This window comes from Dermacentor andersoni, chromosome 3, assembly GCF_023375885.2.
Source record: "Dermacentor andersoni chromosome 3, qqDerAnde1_hic_scaffold, whole genome shotgun sequence".
NCBI classification, from domain to species: domain Eukaryota; kingdom Metazoa; phylum Arthropoda; class Arachnida; order Ixodida; family Ixodidae; genus Dermacentor; species Dermacentor andersoni.
The window spans coordinates 148,053,842-148,069,565 of NC_092816.1; the positions used below are offsets into that span (position 1 = coordinate 148,053,842).

The 15,724-nt window shown below is 46.5% G+C and overlaps 1 protein-coding gene across 1 annotated transcript in view; it reads left to right on the forward strand.

The window, feature by feature from the left end:
- Nucleotides 1–261: 261 nt before the first annotated feature.
- LOC126524660 (astacin-like metalloprotease toxin 5) overlaps nt 262–15,724 on the forward strand; it is a 58,499-nt gene continuing 43,036 nt past the window's right edge. Inside the window, exons 1-2 of the mRNA XM_050172967.2 lie at nt 262–471; nt 12,182–12,252. Coding sequence (XP_050028924.1) covers nt 363–471; nt 12,182–12,252 — 180 coding nt within the window. The 5' untranslated portion in view covers nt 262–362. The remainder of the gene's footprint in view (nt 472–12,181; nt 12,253–15,724) is intronic.

The following is a 15,724-nucleotide window of genomic DNA, read 5'->3' on the forward strand; positions in this document are numbered from 1 at the left end:
TTTATTATCAAGGTTACTAAGCTAACCCCGTGACTATCGTTTAAATAATAGTAAAGTCCTGTGCTGCTCTGAAAACATAAATGGCAGAGCCGCAGGAACGACCAGCTGCACTCTTTAGATTATTCGCAGCACGAGGCACGTTGCATATTTTGACCTGGGATAGTTTCAGTCAGACATGTGGGGAACGTTCTGATAGATTGCAGATAAAGCCCCGAGAACAAGCGCGTGCGCTTTCTCTATAAAAACACATTCTTTGACGAGGCGCTGCATTCTTGTAAAGAAAACCTTTCGGCACTCTGCTGTTTTGCCGTAGGGAGCCATTAAGGTAAATGCCGTGACTGCCGCTGCTGATTTTCGCTTCAATGAGTCTCGCAACAATGTCAATCTTTGCGGTCATTCTGCTGGCGTCAGGAGCACCCATCCCACTAGGCCCTCCCACTGGTGATGTTGAAGATCGAACGTGGCTCGAAGGTAGGCACTACTTGTGAAGCTTTCGACAATAGTTTCCTTGTCAAATTCTTTTATTGCAGCGGTTCTGCCTTTGCGTGTAGTGCATCACACCTATCGAAACAAAGGCGCAGTGTATACAGCTAGAATTAACACAACAAATATCGCACAAGAAACAAATCCTGCTATTCAAGTTTTCCTATCGTCTACGAAGAAGGATACGAAACAAAGCTTTAGCAACGAGCGCACCTCAAGGCCGCAGGCTGCTATAGTGCGTTCAGATATGCCTTTCGCACATATCTGTGGATAGAAGAAAAAAAAAAGAAGATGGCACGTGCTAAAAAAAGAATGCGTTGCTCCATTCGCATCCATCGAAGTATCATGCAAATGAATTCAATTGTACACTCAAGAAACGTCACACCCCAAGGCGTGACATTCTCACAAGAAAATGACAACTTACGAATGAACTACAGTAAAATATTGAACGCAGCATTGATTATATGTGCTTGAAGTAGGCGGAACTCATCTTGATATAGCTGAGAGTCATTCATGCGGTCAGAACTACCCCCATATTCGCAATACTTTAAGCAGAGGCAAATCTGGTAGAAGCTCAGTCACAACCTCTGCCCACACCTACTGCATATATTCTTTATGTTTTTATTTATTTAGCAGCTACAGCGCTAAATAGCTGTTAAAGTTTGGTCTGGATGGGGGGGGGGGCTACAAACAGAACGTAAAGTACATGAAACATTTATTCATATAACGTCTAATGCAGGTAAGTAATAGCGATAGTAACAGAATATTCCGAATACACAAATGGAAATATCGGAGCAGTTTTCTGCTGGCTGGTGTGGTTGTGCGTTGCCATGCATATGGTTTTGGGTTTATTGAGACGCTCATCCAAATATTGAAGCTTTCTGCTTCATCAAGGGGATTAATTTCACAGCTTTTTCCTCATCACGGTGATTTGGAATGAGGAGCAGTGATATTTAACGATTCCTTTACCTTTCTTTCCTATTTGTTTTTCGTCATTGGCCGACCTAGCGCAAGGTCATCATTATCGCCAGCTGATACCAACCTTCGCTGTAAAGGGTGGCAAAAATTGCGCAGAGATATTAGACAGTTTTAGTTACACGTACGTAGAGGCTTCACGTACGGAAACGTGAAAAGCCTACGTACCTTACGTGCACGCCATCTGAAACGCTTTTAGCTACACGTACGCGACCAACGCCAAGAGGGACCCCGTAGCTACGTCTATTGGGAAATGTGGACACGGCGGTAGCCAATTGAATCCTGTCGCCGTGTTTCGATGCAAGCCGTCTGCGCGCGCGCGGCCCGCTATCGCTTGTTTGGGATCTCGCGGAACTCCCGCGCGAAGCTGTCTACGTACGCAAGAAACGCACGCAAAGAATTGAATCTCACGTACGTCCGTGAGGCGCGCGCGCGCCCGCTACATTGTACGCATGCGCACTGCTGACACGTAGAAGCTGTACGTACGCAAAGCCTCTACGTACGTGTAACTGAAACTGTCTATTGGAAGACAGTTTTCAATGTAAGGCGATATGCGAACGTCAAAGCCTGCGTTCGGCCCCATATTTTGTAGCCCAGCACGCTAACTAAGCACGCCAACTTCGCCAGCACGTCAGGGATCGCCTACTTGGTCGCTCGTTCAACTCGTAGGTAAGGACGCGTTTGCTGGGCACTTATGAAAGCGAATTTTGAAACATCACACTTCTGATTTATATATATATATATATATATATATATATATATATATATATATATATATATATATATATATATATATATATATATATGTACAGTCAAGCAGACGCGTGTGTGAAGCGGTTTAAAGACGTTTCGGCCGGGGTCCGGCCTTCATCAGAATACATTGCATGGTGTCAGTACAGTTAATATACATGTGCCCTATCAACCAAATGAAGACACGCTAACATGAAAAACGAATAAAATGGGCGAACAAAATGCATCCGAATCGTTCAAAGGATAGCTGACACGTGTATAGACCGATGGCAATTGCAAACATATCATCTAAAATACAAACCATAAAAACGCATCGACATGAATTGTAAAAAACCAATCGCCACGTGACAACGAAACGTGCTCAATGGGCTCAATATGTGCTATGTTATCAAGCAAACACAGACACAGAAAAAGGGGAATAGCGACGTACTAGTAGAAGAAGGGACAAGTGACGGGCTACAATGACAGGCAACTCAATTTTCCTACACATTCATTCATACCACACGCGACGGTATCAAACTTATAGATAAGGAAGGATTCGCGGGCTTCTCTATCATAATTTGAACGAAATCCAGATTCAAGCAACGTGACTCTCAGTTTATCAAATGAGTGGTCAGGAAGATGCACGTGTCTTGAGATGGGCAGGTTGGGCAACGTGTTAGCGTGGGATTTATGATTTTTAAAGCGGAATCTGAAAGGCCCGTCTGTTTGTCCGATGTACCGTTTTTTGCAGAGTGTACATTCAAGCATGTATATTACGTTTTTTGTGTCGCAGTCGAAATCGCCTTTGATTTTTAAACAAAAGTTTGAAGACCTACTAGTAACCTGTTGCGATGTGACCAGGTAGGGGCATACTTTACATCGCGGTTTTCGACAAGGATGGTATCCGATGGCATCAGGGCAGTCAGTCTTAGATGATGTTGCGAGTATATCTCGAATATTTCTAACTTTACGGTATACTGCTTTAGGCGGATCAGAGAATGTTTTTGAGGCATCCACTTGGCATTAGAATATTGTGGTGTTTCTTTAATACATGTGAAACACTTGAGGCTGACGCAGTGTGGGTTAGGACAAGATTTGTCTGGGGTGAGGGAGTCGGTTTGTTCTTAATGCAAAGAAGCGTCCTTCGGTCATGCACGTCTGCGCGTTTTATTGCATCGTCAGTTAATTGTGGTGGGTAATTTTGTTTGGCTAAAGCGTTTTTTAGGGTACCGCAATTCTTTTGAAACTCTGATTGCTCAGAACAAATTCTTTTAAAACGTAAGGCTTGGCTATAAGGAATGCTAGTCTTGCAATGTTTAGCGTGACTGCTATCGAAGTGCAAATATTGACATCTGTCGGCTTTTTGTATAGGGCAGCAGATAGTTTATCATTTAGCACTGAAACGCTGACGTCAAGGAAGTTAATAGTAGATGCAGAATACGTGTGAGAAAATGATATGGATGGATGGGCATCGTTAAAGTCAGATATGAAAGAAAGCAGTTCCTGTTCCCCATCAGGCCAAATCAGAAAAACATCGTCAATGTAACGTTTTTAATAAAACGGTTTTAACGTCCTGGTTAGCAAAAATTTATCTTCTAGCTGGCCCATAAATATATTGGCGTAGTTCGGGCCAATTCGCGTACCCACAGACGTCCCACTAACCTGAACATAGTGCTGTCCTTCAAATTCGAAGTTATTTAGTTCTAAAATAAGGGCTAGCAAAGTTGCCAATGTGTCGCTATCGATGAGTTTCTCGGGTGATACACATTCGTAGCAATTGACGACTGCCATGATGCCATCAGAATGTGGAATACTAGTATACAAAGATGCTACATCAAGTGTGACCAAAAGAGAACCTTGGGGAATAATGAGATCGATTATATCCGACAGGAAGTGGGTAGTGCCTCTTACTTAAGAGGCAAACGTAGCTGGCATATTACTAATCAGGAAATCTACGTAGCTGGACAAATTTTTTGTGACTGTACCTGTACCAGAAATGATGGGACGACCTGGGTTGTTTATCTTATGTATTTTAGGTAAAAGGTAAAAACGACCAGCTACAGGACTTAGTGGAATTAGAGAATGAACCGCATTGTCAGGCACCTTTTTCTTCTTGACGAGATCTAGCACTGTGCTTTTGATCAGAGGTTTATATTGCTCAGTGGTGTCATGATCAAGGCGCTTATAAAACGTCGCGTCTGCTAGCTGTCTGTGGGCCTCTGCGGCGTAATCGGACTTGTTCATTATGACAACGGCACCACCTTTGTCAGCAGGCTTAATGATGATGTCTTTGCGAGAGGACAGGGTATCTAGTGCTTTCATTTCGCTGGCGGACAAATTACGGCGGAAGGGTGCTTGTTTTTGATACAATTGCAGAACGTCTCGTTGTACTGCTTTGATATACATGTCCAAAAATCTATCGCGCTGTGTAGGAGGGACCCAGCGCTTGCCAGAGGGTAACGCGTGTTTCGAATCGCTTGAATTGGAGCTTCCATGGAAGTATTCACGCAAGCTTAAGTTACGGGCGAAATTATCCAAATCTTTCAGTAGTTGAAATTCATTATGTCCACCTGTTGCTGGACAAAAATTAAGACCACGACGTAGAACACTGCACTCCTCAGCTGTTAGCTGAATGTCCGAAATATTAACAATGTTATTCTGCTCCTGATGGGCAAGCCTACTAACAGAGGATGACGAAGAAGTGCCGGAGTGTACTTCTAGAGGTTTGGTTTGAAAAGGGGCAGAGTTGAATACTTTGTCCTGGCTTCCAGAAGGGCACACAACACCGTCACGGGACAGTTTCTTTGCTTTCAAAGCGTAGATTTCATTCCGTTTTTTGGTTGCGAATGCCTCTAATGCGGCGGATTGGCTAGAGGACAAGTTTAAGCTCGCAGCAATTTGACTTTCTCGGTTCATGAATTTCTTACTGGAAGAACGATAGTGATCTAACACGACACGGGTGAGTTGTAGTGAAGCATTTGTTAGTATGTTATCCCATCTAGCTATATTGCGCTCAGACATGCCCGACAGAGCTGGTTTTACAACAATACGGAGACCCTTTGGTGCAACAGCCGCAGCTAGGTAGGTATTTCGCGTATCTACATGTAGAGCATTGCGAATTCTTTTTGCTGTAACCTTCCTTAGCCTTAGAAATTCAGTTGAACAGAGGTAAGAAATATTGTTACCCGGAGACACAGCCTTTAGTCAATTTTCCGGGGCATCACCCACGGTTTTCGTGTGGGCTATGCGAAACTCGTAGCGGGGACCTTTCGGGGAGGAACTTGTAGCGTCCTTTGCTGAAGGCGACTGTTCAGCTGACGGAGCTATCGCTGCCGCGTTCTTTGGGCGATCCTTTGAAGCAGCCTTCTTGCGGTTCTTTGAAGCAGCCTTCTTGCGATGGACTTGTGTCTTTCGATTGTGGGGTGACGACTCCTTTTGAGAGGAACTACCATTCGTTGTCTGTCCTATCAATAGCGCCGGGTCAGAAGATGGGCCTTCAACGCTCGGTTCCTTAGTGCAGTGCTGAGGCGGATTACTGGGAGCACTGCCTAACCAACAATGGTACATAGCACTGGACGGCTTGTAACAGAGGTGCCGAATGTGACAGACCATGAGTGAGACGCCTTCGAAGTTCGGGTGTAAACCATCAGCTGCGAGCACGCGGTGCGGGGGCAGCCATTCGAACCCATGGTCCAGGAAAAATACTAGTCGAGAACGACTGTAGAAGTTTTTCAACAGGGTGTTGAAATAACACGCTTCTTGGTTAAAGCAGCGAACAAATTTGGCGCTGGGGTAGCCTCGTAGGCGGTTCCTGGAACCGCCAGGAACCGGTACCGCCGACGGACCAGGAACCGCCGACCGGTACCGCCGGTACATACATATATATATATATATATATATTATAAATTGGAAGTGTGATGTTTTAAAATTTGCTTTCACGAACTCTCCAGTCCTATTCACACTATTCACAGCGTGTATACAGGAGGTATTCAGAGACCTGGAGTGGGAAGAATTGGGGATAAGTGTTAATAGAGAATACCATGTTAACTTGCGATTCGCTGATGATATTGCCTTGCTTAGTAACTCAGGGCACCAATTGCAATGCACGCTCACTGACCTGGAGAGGCAAAGCAGAAGCGTGGGTCTAAAAATTAATCTGCAGAAAACTAAAATACTGTTTAACAGTCTCGGAAGAGAACAGCAGCAGTAGTCTAGCCATTTCCAAATATCCTGGAAAGCGTCGCCATCCATGAAACGACCTTCATGTTCGTAGCGCGTTGAAAATTCATGGAGCAGGCGTTATGGTGGTCTGGTCAGCCTGGCTAGCCGTTGAATTGGTTGTCATTTTTCCTAAATGGATTCAGAAAGGTTCCACTTCTGGTGGTAGACCTACTTGTCCCCAGCTGTGCCGAAGGTCAGCGTCGAGGGTGTCACGATCGATACTGAGAGTTTCCTGTGAGTCGCAGTGCATGGAACAGCTTACCCAACACCTCCAACACACGCCTTACTCCTCCTGTAAACCTCGTGTACCTCCTGTAAACACGCTCCTGTAATACCTCCTGTAAACACGCTGTGAATAGCATCGGAGAGATCGTATCTCCCTGCCTGACGCCTTTCTTTATTGGGATTTTGTTGCTTTCTTTATGGAGGACTACGGTGGCTGTGGAGCCGCTATAGATATCTTTCAGTATTTTTACATACGGCTCGTCTACACCCTGATTCCGTAATGCCTCCATGACTGCTGAGGTTTCGACTGAATCAAATGCTTTCTCGCCAAGTACTTGGCGAGCCACCAGTCGCCGACTCTTCCATGGCGTTAGTCCCGTTCTCCGTCTCCTCGACACTCCGCGTTACCTGGGAAATACTAGGCGTTCGCTCATGGCGTTGGGGTAGATCCACCAGGTCTCCAAGCCCAAGACGCGGGATCTAGGAGCAGCGACTTCCGCGGGTAGGGGTGCTGTTGAATAAACTGTACAATGTCTTCGTCCCCCTACACGCCAGCCGCCCGCCGAAGATTCCCTTTGAAAACCGCATGCCATCGACAATAAAAGTGTTTGTGCTGACATCCCCATTCATTTCGACAGCTGTGCGGTTACTGCCTTCGTGGACACTGGCGGCGATTATTGAGTTAGGCGTGTAGATGCTGAACTGAGAAATGTCACGACACCATGACACAGACAAAGCCTCAGGACAACATGTAGTCATCGCCTGACGTCGATTAGAAGATGCGCAGCCTGACTCAAAATTCGTCTGTCAAGGTACGTTGCCTCCTTCATCGTATTCCATGGGTGCTTCGGGAAAGTCATCCTTGGCATGGGGGGGGGGGGGAGTTTCTTCGCGACCTCTAAGCTGTTATCGATATTCGCGATATGCTTATAGCGTTTTCCGAAAACTACAACTCTGGTGTAAAATTTCTGCGGAAACCTGCAAGGCGGGGAGAAGTAATTAATTAAGGGGCAATCAGACATCCACGCAATCGTAACAATTGCTATAAAGGAAATCCATACGTGTTCTTCGAAACTCATATGCGTCCTGGGTTCGAATCCCGAAGCAGGGTGAATTCTTCTTTAACTGCGAAGCTTTTCTTTCAAGGCGCCCGCATGGGTTGCCTTTGTAGAACTTAGCTAAGTTCGGGTGGATATCTAATTTTCCCCTAATCGATTACTTCTCTCCACCTTGCGGGTTTCCGCAGACCTATTACGTCAAACTTTTGCCGTTGCTTCAAGTTGCTGACAAGTTTAACTTCGCCCTGCCATCTGCTAGCCGCTGGTTAGCTCAAATGGTAGAGCGGCTGCCCTGATCCTGGGCTCGAGTGCTTGACCGCGGCGAATTTTCAACTGCGAGTCTTTTCTTTCGAGGAACCCGTATAGGTTTCCTTTGTAGGAATCGCAACGATTGGGTGGATGTCTCGTTTTTCCTTGATTAATTAGTTCTCTCCACCTTGCGGGTTTCAGCATAACCATTACCTCAAACTCTTGCCTTTGCTTCGAGTGGTTGGCAAGTTCGAGTTCACCTTGTTAACTGCTAGCCGCCTGGTTAGCTGAGATGGTAGAGTGGCTGGCCCAGAAAAGTGGTGGTCCCGGGGTCTAGTCCCGCACCAGGACGTACTTCAACTGCGAGGTTTTTCTTTCGAGGGACCCGTATTGCTTTATTTCTAGCAATTGCTACGATTGGGTGGATGTCCCATTTCCCCTTAGTTAACTACAACTCCGTACTGCAACATAGTAACATGCTCAAGAGAGCACTGCGTGTTAATAACAATGTAACTCTCCCGCCGCGAACTAGTGTGTTCGCAACTCTTGAAGGCGACTGCGACCATGACGGTAGTGGCACCGCTGAAGGAAAGCTATGGGTGCTTTTGGCTCAGCAGTTCTTCGAAATTGTTCAACTGAATGGCAGGATGACTGAGCCTTTAGTTACGAACCTCAGCGGCCATTACCAACACATCGTAAAACGAACGGCCATTGCTCACTTTGAAGATAGCGGGGATGCAAAATGTTCTACGCTTGTTGAGCGCTCCACATCGGTCAAGAGTGAAGCCGCGATTGTCGGAACAGTCGAAGTAAACTATGAGCTTTCAGCCACACAGTAAGAGCCTATGGGAAGATCATGAACATGATCGCTAAAAGACTGCGTTGGTAACTCCTGACAGCCTATACGAACTTAAGGCGCTGCCCTTGGGATTATGCTCAGCTCGCGCGACGTTTGCAAGGATGATGAACACCGTGCTTTCAGGTCTTAAGTGGGAGTCATGTCTCGTCTATTTAGACAACGTCGTTGTTTTTTTTTCGGACGTTTGAGCAAGATCTGCAGCTTCTTCATTCCGTGTTCCTTGGAATTACCTCAGCAGGCTTATCATTATAACTTCAGAAATGTCATTTCGGTTATCAGGAGCTAAAGTTCCTATGCGATATTGTCAGTCACGATGGTGCTCGGCCAGATGCAGAAAAGAGTATGGCAGCTGCTGAATTTCCACCACTAGTCTACAATCGCAATGTGCACCGATTCTTGGACTTCTGCGTAGGCTACAGACGCTTTGTGGAGAATTTTTCCCAAATCTCGGAACACCTTAGTCGTTTTACAAAAGAAGGATATCCAGTGATCTTGAGCTTCGGAGCAGAGAGACGCCTTCTCCGAGCGTCAGCGGCCAGATACCGCCCTCAATTTCATACTTTGATGAAGATGCCGACACCAATTTGGACACCGACGCTAGCAACATCGACCTTCGTGCAGTCCTCGCGCAGTGGAAAGATGAATTTTAAACATGCTACCGCTTACGCTAGCCACACTTTAACTTCTGAAGAAACGAACTGCTGTACCACTGAAAAAAGAATGCTTGGCTGTCGTCTGAGTGATAGCTATATTCCGGCCCTATCTCTACGGCCTGCCCTTTAGAGTGGTTACCGACCATCACGTCCTTTCTTTGCTAGGAAGTGTCAAAGACCCTTTAGGGCGTCTGGCCAGGTAGAGCCTTCACCTTCAAGAATTCCACGTAACAATCGTCTTTAAGTGTTGACGGAGGCACGTTGATGCTGACTGTCTTTGACGCGCTCTAGTCGCAAGGATGTGAAGTGATACAGATGACGGCAGCCACTTCTTTTGGGCTGTCAATATATCCGACTCGGCTCGGTAACGGCGGTACAATTGAGAACTCGGCCAACCTATCGACTACGGTGGAGTCTGAAGCTCGCGTCCACCACGAACATTCGCGGGTTCACCACCTTCGTTCTGCCTCCGCAGCAATGTGTTGTACAAAAAAGAATTTCTACTCATCAGCGAGTGGACATCTCCTTGTCGATCCACTCGCGCTGTGTGCAGATATTCTGTCCGATTGCCACGATGTGCCCTCTTCAGACCATTTGGAATTCGCGAGTACCTTGGTCCGTATTCGTCAAGAATACTAGTGGCCTAAGCTCGCCCCGGATATCAAGTATTGCGTGAAAACGTGCCGTGACTGCCAGCGCCGAAAGCTTGCAACTCAGCCTCTAGCCAGTTTTATGAACCCTGTTACACGGCTACCATAACCATTTCAACAAATTTGCATGGACGTACTCGGGCCATTCCCTAAGTTCTTTGCTGCAAGCCGCTGGATTCTGGTTGAGACTGATCATTTAACGCGATACTGCGAAACTGGATCCCTTCAGCGAGCCATTGCCGGTGATGTCGCGCACGTTTTCATCCTCAATTTCGTTCTCCTAAATGGCGCAGCAGCAATAGTCATAACAGATTGTGGTACGCCTTTCACAAACCAGGTGGTGCAAGACCTCATGACGCGTAGTGGAACAGCTCATCGTCGAGCCACTGCAGACCGTCCTCAGAGCAACGGCTTTACGGAGAGGTTAAACAAGAAATTGGTTCACATGCTTTCCATGTATGTCGACAGCCACCACAAGAATTGGGACGTTTTGCCTTACATTACATTCGTATACAAGGCTGATGTTCAAGAAACTTCTCGGTTCACTCCTTTTCGGTTGCTCCACGGCCTTGAGGCTACCACCATACCATGCTCCTACGCAGCAATACGACATTACCAGTAAGGCGGATGAATTTCCCCTGCTCGCAGACGCACCTGGCAAGCTTGCACGCGAGGGAATTTAGAATCAATTATATATAGACTCCGAGATGTATAACGTTCGACATCGCGAGGTTATGAACCAACCCGGTGATCATGTTTAGGTGTGGGCCCCTATTCGCCAACGGGGTTGGTCGTAAAAGTTACTGCACCGCTACTTTAGTCCCTACATAGTCCTGCGCTGCCTCAGCGAGGTCAACTATGAAGTTATCCTTCTTAAAGACAAGACTCGGCAATCCCGCTGTGTGCAACAGACGGACATTGTGCATGTTTCAAGGATTAAAACGTACCACTCACGCTGGCTAGGTCATCTTCATTTTCATTCGCCTTTTCCCACTTGAGTGATCCTTTCCTCTTTACAAACTTCATCAGTGTTACAGTGTGTGGGCTTTGCATGTTTATTTGTCTTTGTCGCATTTGAAGCATCGAGACGATGCTTTCTGGAAGAAGGGTAGTGCCACGTGCATAGCAGTTGGCTGCTTTGGTGGTTTGCCGCTTATGTAGAAGCTGAGGACTACAAAGTGAGCTGGCTGCCGAAAAAGACGAAGACGCGATTTCAGTGGAGGAGTCGGACTGGATCTCTGAGAATTCCTTAAATGAAATTAATGATTTTGACTCTATATATACCAACATATTTATATACCTTTTTGTCTGCACCCTCTAACATCCCTAAAGTGCTGACTACACTTAAATAATAATTTCAATTGAATCACAATTTCCCGAACTTCGTGCATGTCAAATACTGCGTGGTCATTCCTAGATCCGCCTGAAGAGTCGGCTCTGTGTAGTATTAACTGGCCCGAAAGACGGGACAAAAGGAGGCGGTGTATTGATGTTAACGTAAACGAGCCCAACAGCTCAAATACGGGGACACTTTAATACACAGTGTTGCCCTATATTCACCTCCTGTGCTCTAAAAATTTAATGGCATAAGCATTAGTAACTTATTAAACTGCTGCATTTCGAATGGGCACCAATGGAACGTATTTGGTGCGACTGCAGCATCCGCGCCATTGGCACCCATTTTAATTGTTTTGATAAAGAACGAAAACAAACAAACAAAAAAGAAAACCGCTACCTAGAATGAAGCGTGAAACCTATTTCCCTCAGTGCTTTTAACCACAGCGAATAGCGTCTAAAAAGTGCTAACCGTACCGTTTCTTCATCGTGGTCAGGTAGCACCTTCGTCGTAAATCATGGTGGCCTTCTTGTAGTTTTTGAATAAGCATTAAAACGCCATTCTAGAAAGTGAAGAAATAATTCGGTCACATCACGAAAAAAAGGTGCCGGTAGCAAAGCAGACCAACAAGTGGTTAAATCTAGCGACGAGATTGCTAAAATGGCGACGTTGATCTGATGCAATGCTTGTTTTGTGAACACTCTCGTACTTCATGCTCTTTTTTCTTTTTTCATTTTCAGTTGAGTGGGCAGTGGAAAGAGCCGGACACATTGAAGGGGACAATGTTTCGCCCGAAGGCCGCTCCTTGCAAGTGGGTATTTTCTTCTGCTTCTTCTGCAGCATTCCACGCCGTGGCCGATATATACCTGTAACAAACGGGCAACTAAAGTTCCCTTGAACTAAACCCATTTCCATTACGCATAATGACCGCTTACAAAAAGAAGTTTGAAAGCTAACAACCTGTGCGGCGCAGTCTTCTAGAAACGATGCAGCAAAGCACATTGCCTTGCTTTTACGGCGAGCGAGAGCAATTATTCGCACGCCTGAGGGGCATTTGCCGCTGGCGCTGCCGTTATCATGCTGTGACAAGCATCGGTGACAGGCAACAGGCTGTGACAGGCTGTGACAGGCAACAGAGACACTATAGGTGCGCGGTGTGTTTGACTGCAACAACGAGGAAGCTAAAGGGACGTACCCCTATTCTACGATCAATCGACTGAGCAGGAGAGCCAAGGCAGCGTTCTGCCTACCACGCCTGGCTAAAGAACGTTCCTGCTGAGCAGTGGTATCCAGTGGTCCGAGCGGAATGAACAGCGCACTGCGAGCTCCGAACTTCCCTCTCATTTCATGCACCGAATTGTGTTGCGGTGCCTGCAACGCTGGTGGTGGTGGTCCCAATGATGCCAGCGTTGCGAGATGTCCAACCACTGTCAGGGCAGCTCTTTCAGCAGAGCAGCAGAAATTGCTTCGATGAGTTTGTTACGCCAACGCATCGCCTCGGCGTATTCTTAAAACCGCATCCGAGGATCTTCAGCGCAACGCTAAGCCTTGCTATCGCTTCATTTCCTCGTCCCTCATTCGTGGAAATGCCAAATGATTGAAGAAGTGAAATTGCTAAAACGCTAGAAAAATTTTGTATGTCGTGAATGGAAAGTAAAAAGAAGATAGTGTGAAATGCATTTACGCCCGCATTCTCGAACGATCCCCGGTGAGAAGCCCCTCCTCAACTTTATCAGGTGAACAGAAGCACCGGCCCTCGGTCGGCGTTCGGGTGTTGCGTTCGGCTGTGGTACAGTTTGCTTTTTTTCAGTAGGTCACTGAGGCAGAAGCTCAGGGCACCAAAAATGAGAACAAAGGCGTTTTTTCACAGTGGTACACAAAAGATTTAAGGCACATAGGATAAAAAATACGATAGCAATTGATTTAACAAACAGTGAACGACACAAAAAATCTTAAACTGACACTGACCGCGTGTTGTAGGAAACCAGCGCTGGCCAGGAGGCGCTACGACAGCTTTAGTGTGGAACTAAAATATGCTGACACCGTCTGATAGGGTGGCTACGAAGATGACACGACATATTTAACGATAACAGACGCGTGCCTGTATCAACGTTTACATTTCGTTGATTTTTCGTGTTAGACTAATTTTTGCACTGTAAATACATTCTGAAAGTTTTATGAGTGGCGCTTTATTGTCTGAAACTCTACGATAGTGTACTTTATGAAGTACGCTAGGCGTTTACGGGAGCAAAACAAAATATCTCCAATGCTATTCATTGCGTGCTTGGAAGAAGTATTCAAGTTATTAAACTGGGAAGGCTTAGGAGTAAGGATCGACGGCGAATATCTAAGCAATCTTCGGTTTGCTGATGACATTGTTCTATTCAGGAACACTGCATACGAGTTACAACAAATGATTGAGGACCTTAACAGAGAGAGTGTAAGAGTGGGGCTGAAGTTTAATAATGTCGCAGCAATGCGCGACTGAGGCAGAGAAAGAAGAAGTAGAGTGTGCGCGCATGATTTCGGGGTACTCTGGGGTGGCTGGGCCTGGCCTGCAGCTTCCTCTCGGACCTCGTTTCACCCTGTAAACAAACATCATTCGTAACATCTTTGGTGGAGGTGCTGGGTATCGATTCCAGTACCTCTCGATAACAGATAACAGATAACACCAGTGATGCGCCGACGTTCTCTCCGTGTTGCATGATGTGTGTTTGCCCCCTTAGACTGCAATGTTTGTACCTGTCAATACTTCTCGCCCTCATACAGGTTCTTGTTTAGCCGAGCCCGATTATAAGAATGCGCTCAAGAAAAATGCAATAGTCCCTCGCTCCTTCATTGTCGCCACTGATGGTTGTACTTGTTTGTGGACAGTGAACGTTTCAACCTAATCCATAACATTGCCGCTAGGACTTAAACTGGCAAGTTTTGATGAACAAGCCATTGTCAGCGTCGGAACGGTCGAAATGTCAACTGCCGAAAAAAAAATCCAACCCCGATTCCAACCATGATAATTCTGCTGACTTTAAGCGTATGATTAACAGGTCGCTGTCTTTTAGTGAGCAGTGTCTGCTTGAAGGAGTGATCGCTCGCTACGCCACAGCGTTTGATTTTGCTCATGGCCAACGAGCGTCCCATACACCACCGGCGTCTCGTATGCAACACCGCCTCCATACAGGGCAAGCGACGCCAATTCGTCAGAAGCCCTATCGCGTTTCACCTTAAGAGAGAAAAGTCATCGCCGAGCAGGTCGAATAAATGTTACAGAAAGGAGTGATCCAGGAATCATGTAGCCCTTGGTCTCCTCCTGTGATCCTAGTCAAGAAAAAAGACAACTCATGGAGATTCTGTGTGGGCTATCGCTGCCTAAACACCGTAACAAGGAAAGACATGTACCCCCTACCACGAATAGACGACGCCATCGACTGCCTCCACTCCGCGTCGTATTTCTCTTCTGTTGATTTACGGTCAGGATATCGGCAAATTCCCATGCACCCCTCAGGCAAGGAGGAGACAGCCTTCGTGACACGTGACAGTCTCTTTGAGTTCAACGTTATGCCCTTTGGCTTATGCAACGCTCCAGTGACATTCGAGCAATTTATGGATACCGTGCTCCGCGGAATCAAATGCGAAATTTGCATGCGCTATTTAGACGACGCCATTATCTACGGCCGGACATTTCGCGAGCACAATCAGCGCCTGTTTGTGGTTCTTGACTGTATCCAGCAAGCTGGCCTTATTTTAACCTCGAAGCAATATCATTTCAGTGAGCGTCAAGCCCTCGTACTAGGCTTTCTGGTCGAGAAAGACGACATATGACCAGACCCTGAAAAGACAGCAGCGGTTCGAGACTTGCAACAGCCACACATGGTGAAAGATCTGCGAAGCTTTTTCGGCCTTTTCGCACAGCTTGCCTCTCCCGTCACGTCTCTCCTTCACAAAGACACCCATCATACTTGTGGACTGCTGATTGCGAATAGGCGTTTCAACAGATGAAGTTTTTGTTGACTTCCGGACTGGTTCTGCGGCATTTTGATCCGGAGGCGACAACTGAGCTGCATACTGACGCCAGCGGTGCGGGTGTTGGCGCTGTGCTTGTTGAGCTTTGCGGTGGCCGTGAGCACGTCATTGCCTACGCCATTCGGACATTTACAAAAGCGGAAACTACACCGTAACTGAACTCGAGTGTCTAGCAGTCGTCTTCGCCATGCAGGTGTTCCGTCCATATCTACATGGCCCCGCGTTCACGATAGTGACTGACCATCATTCACTCTTTGGCTCGT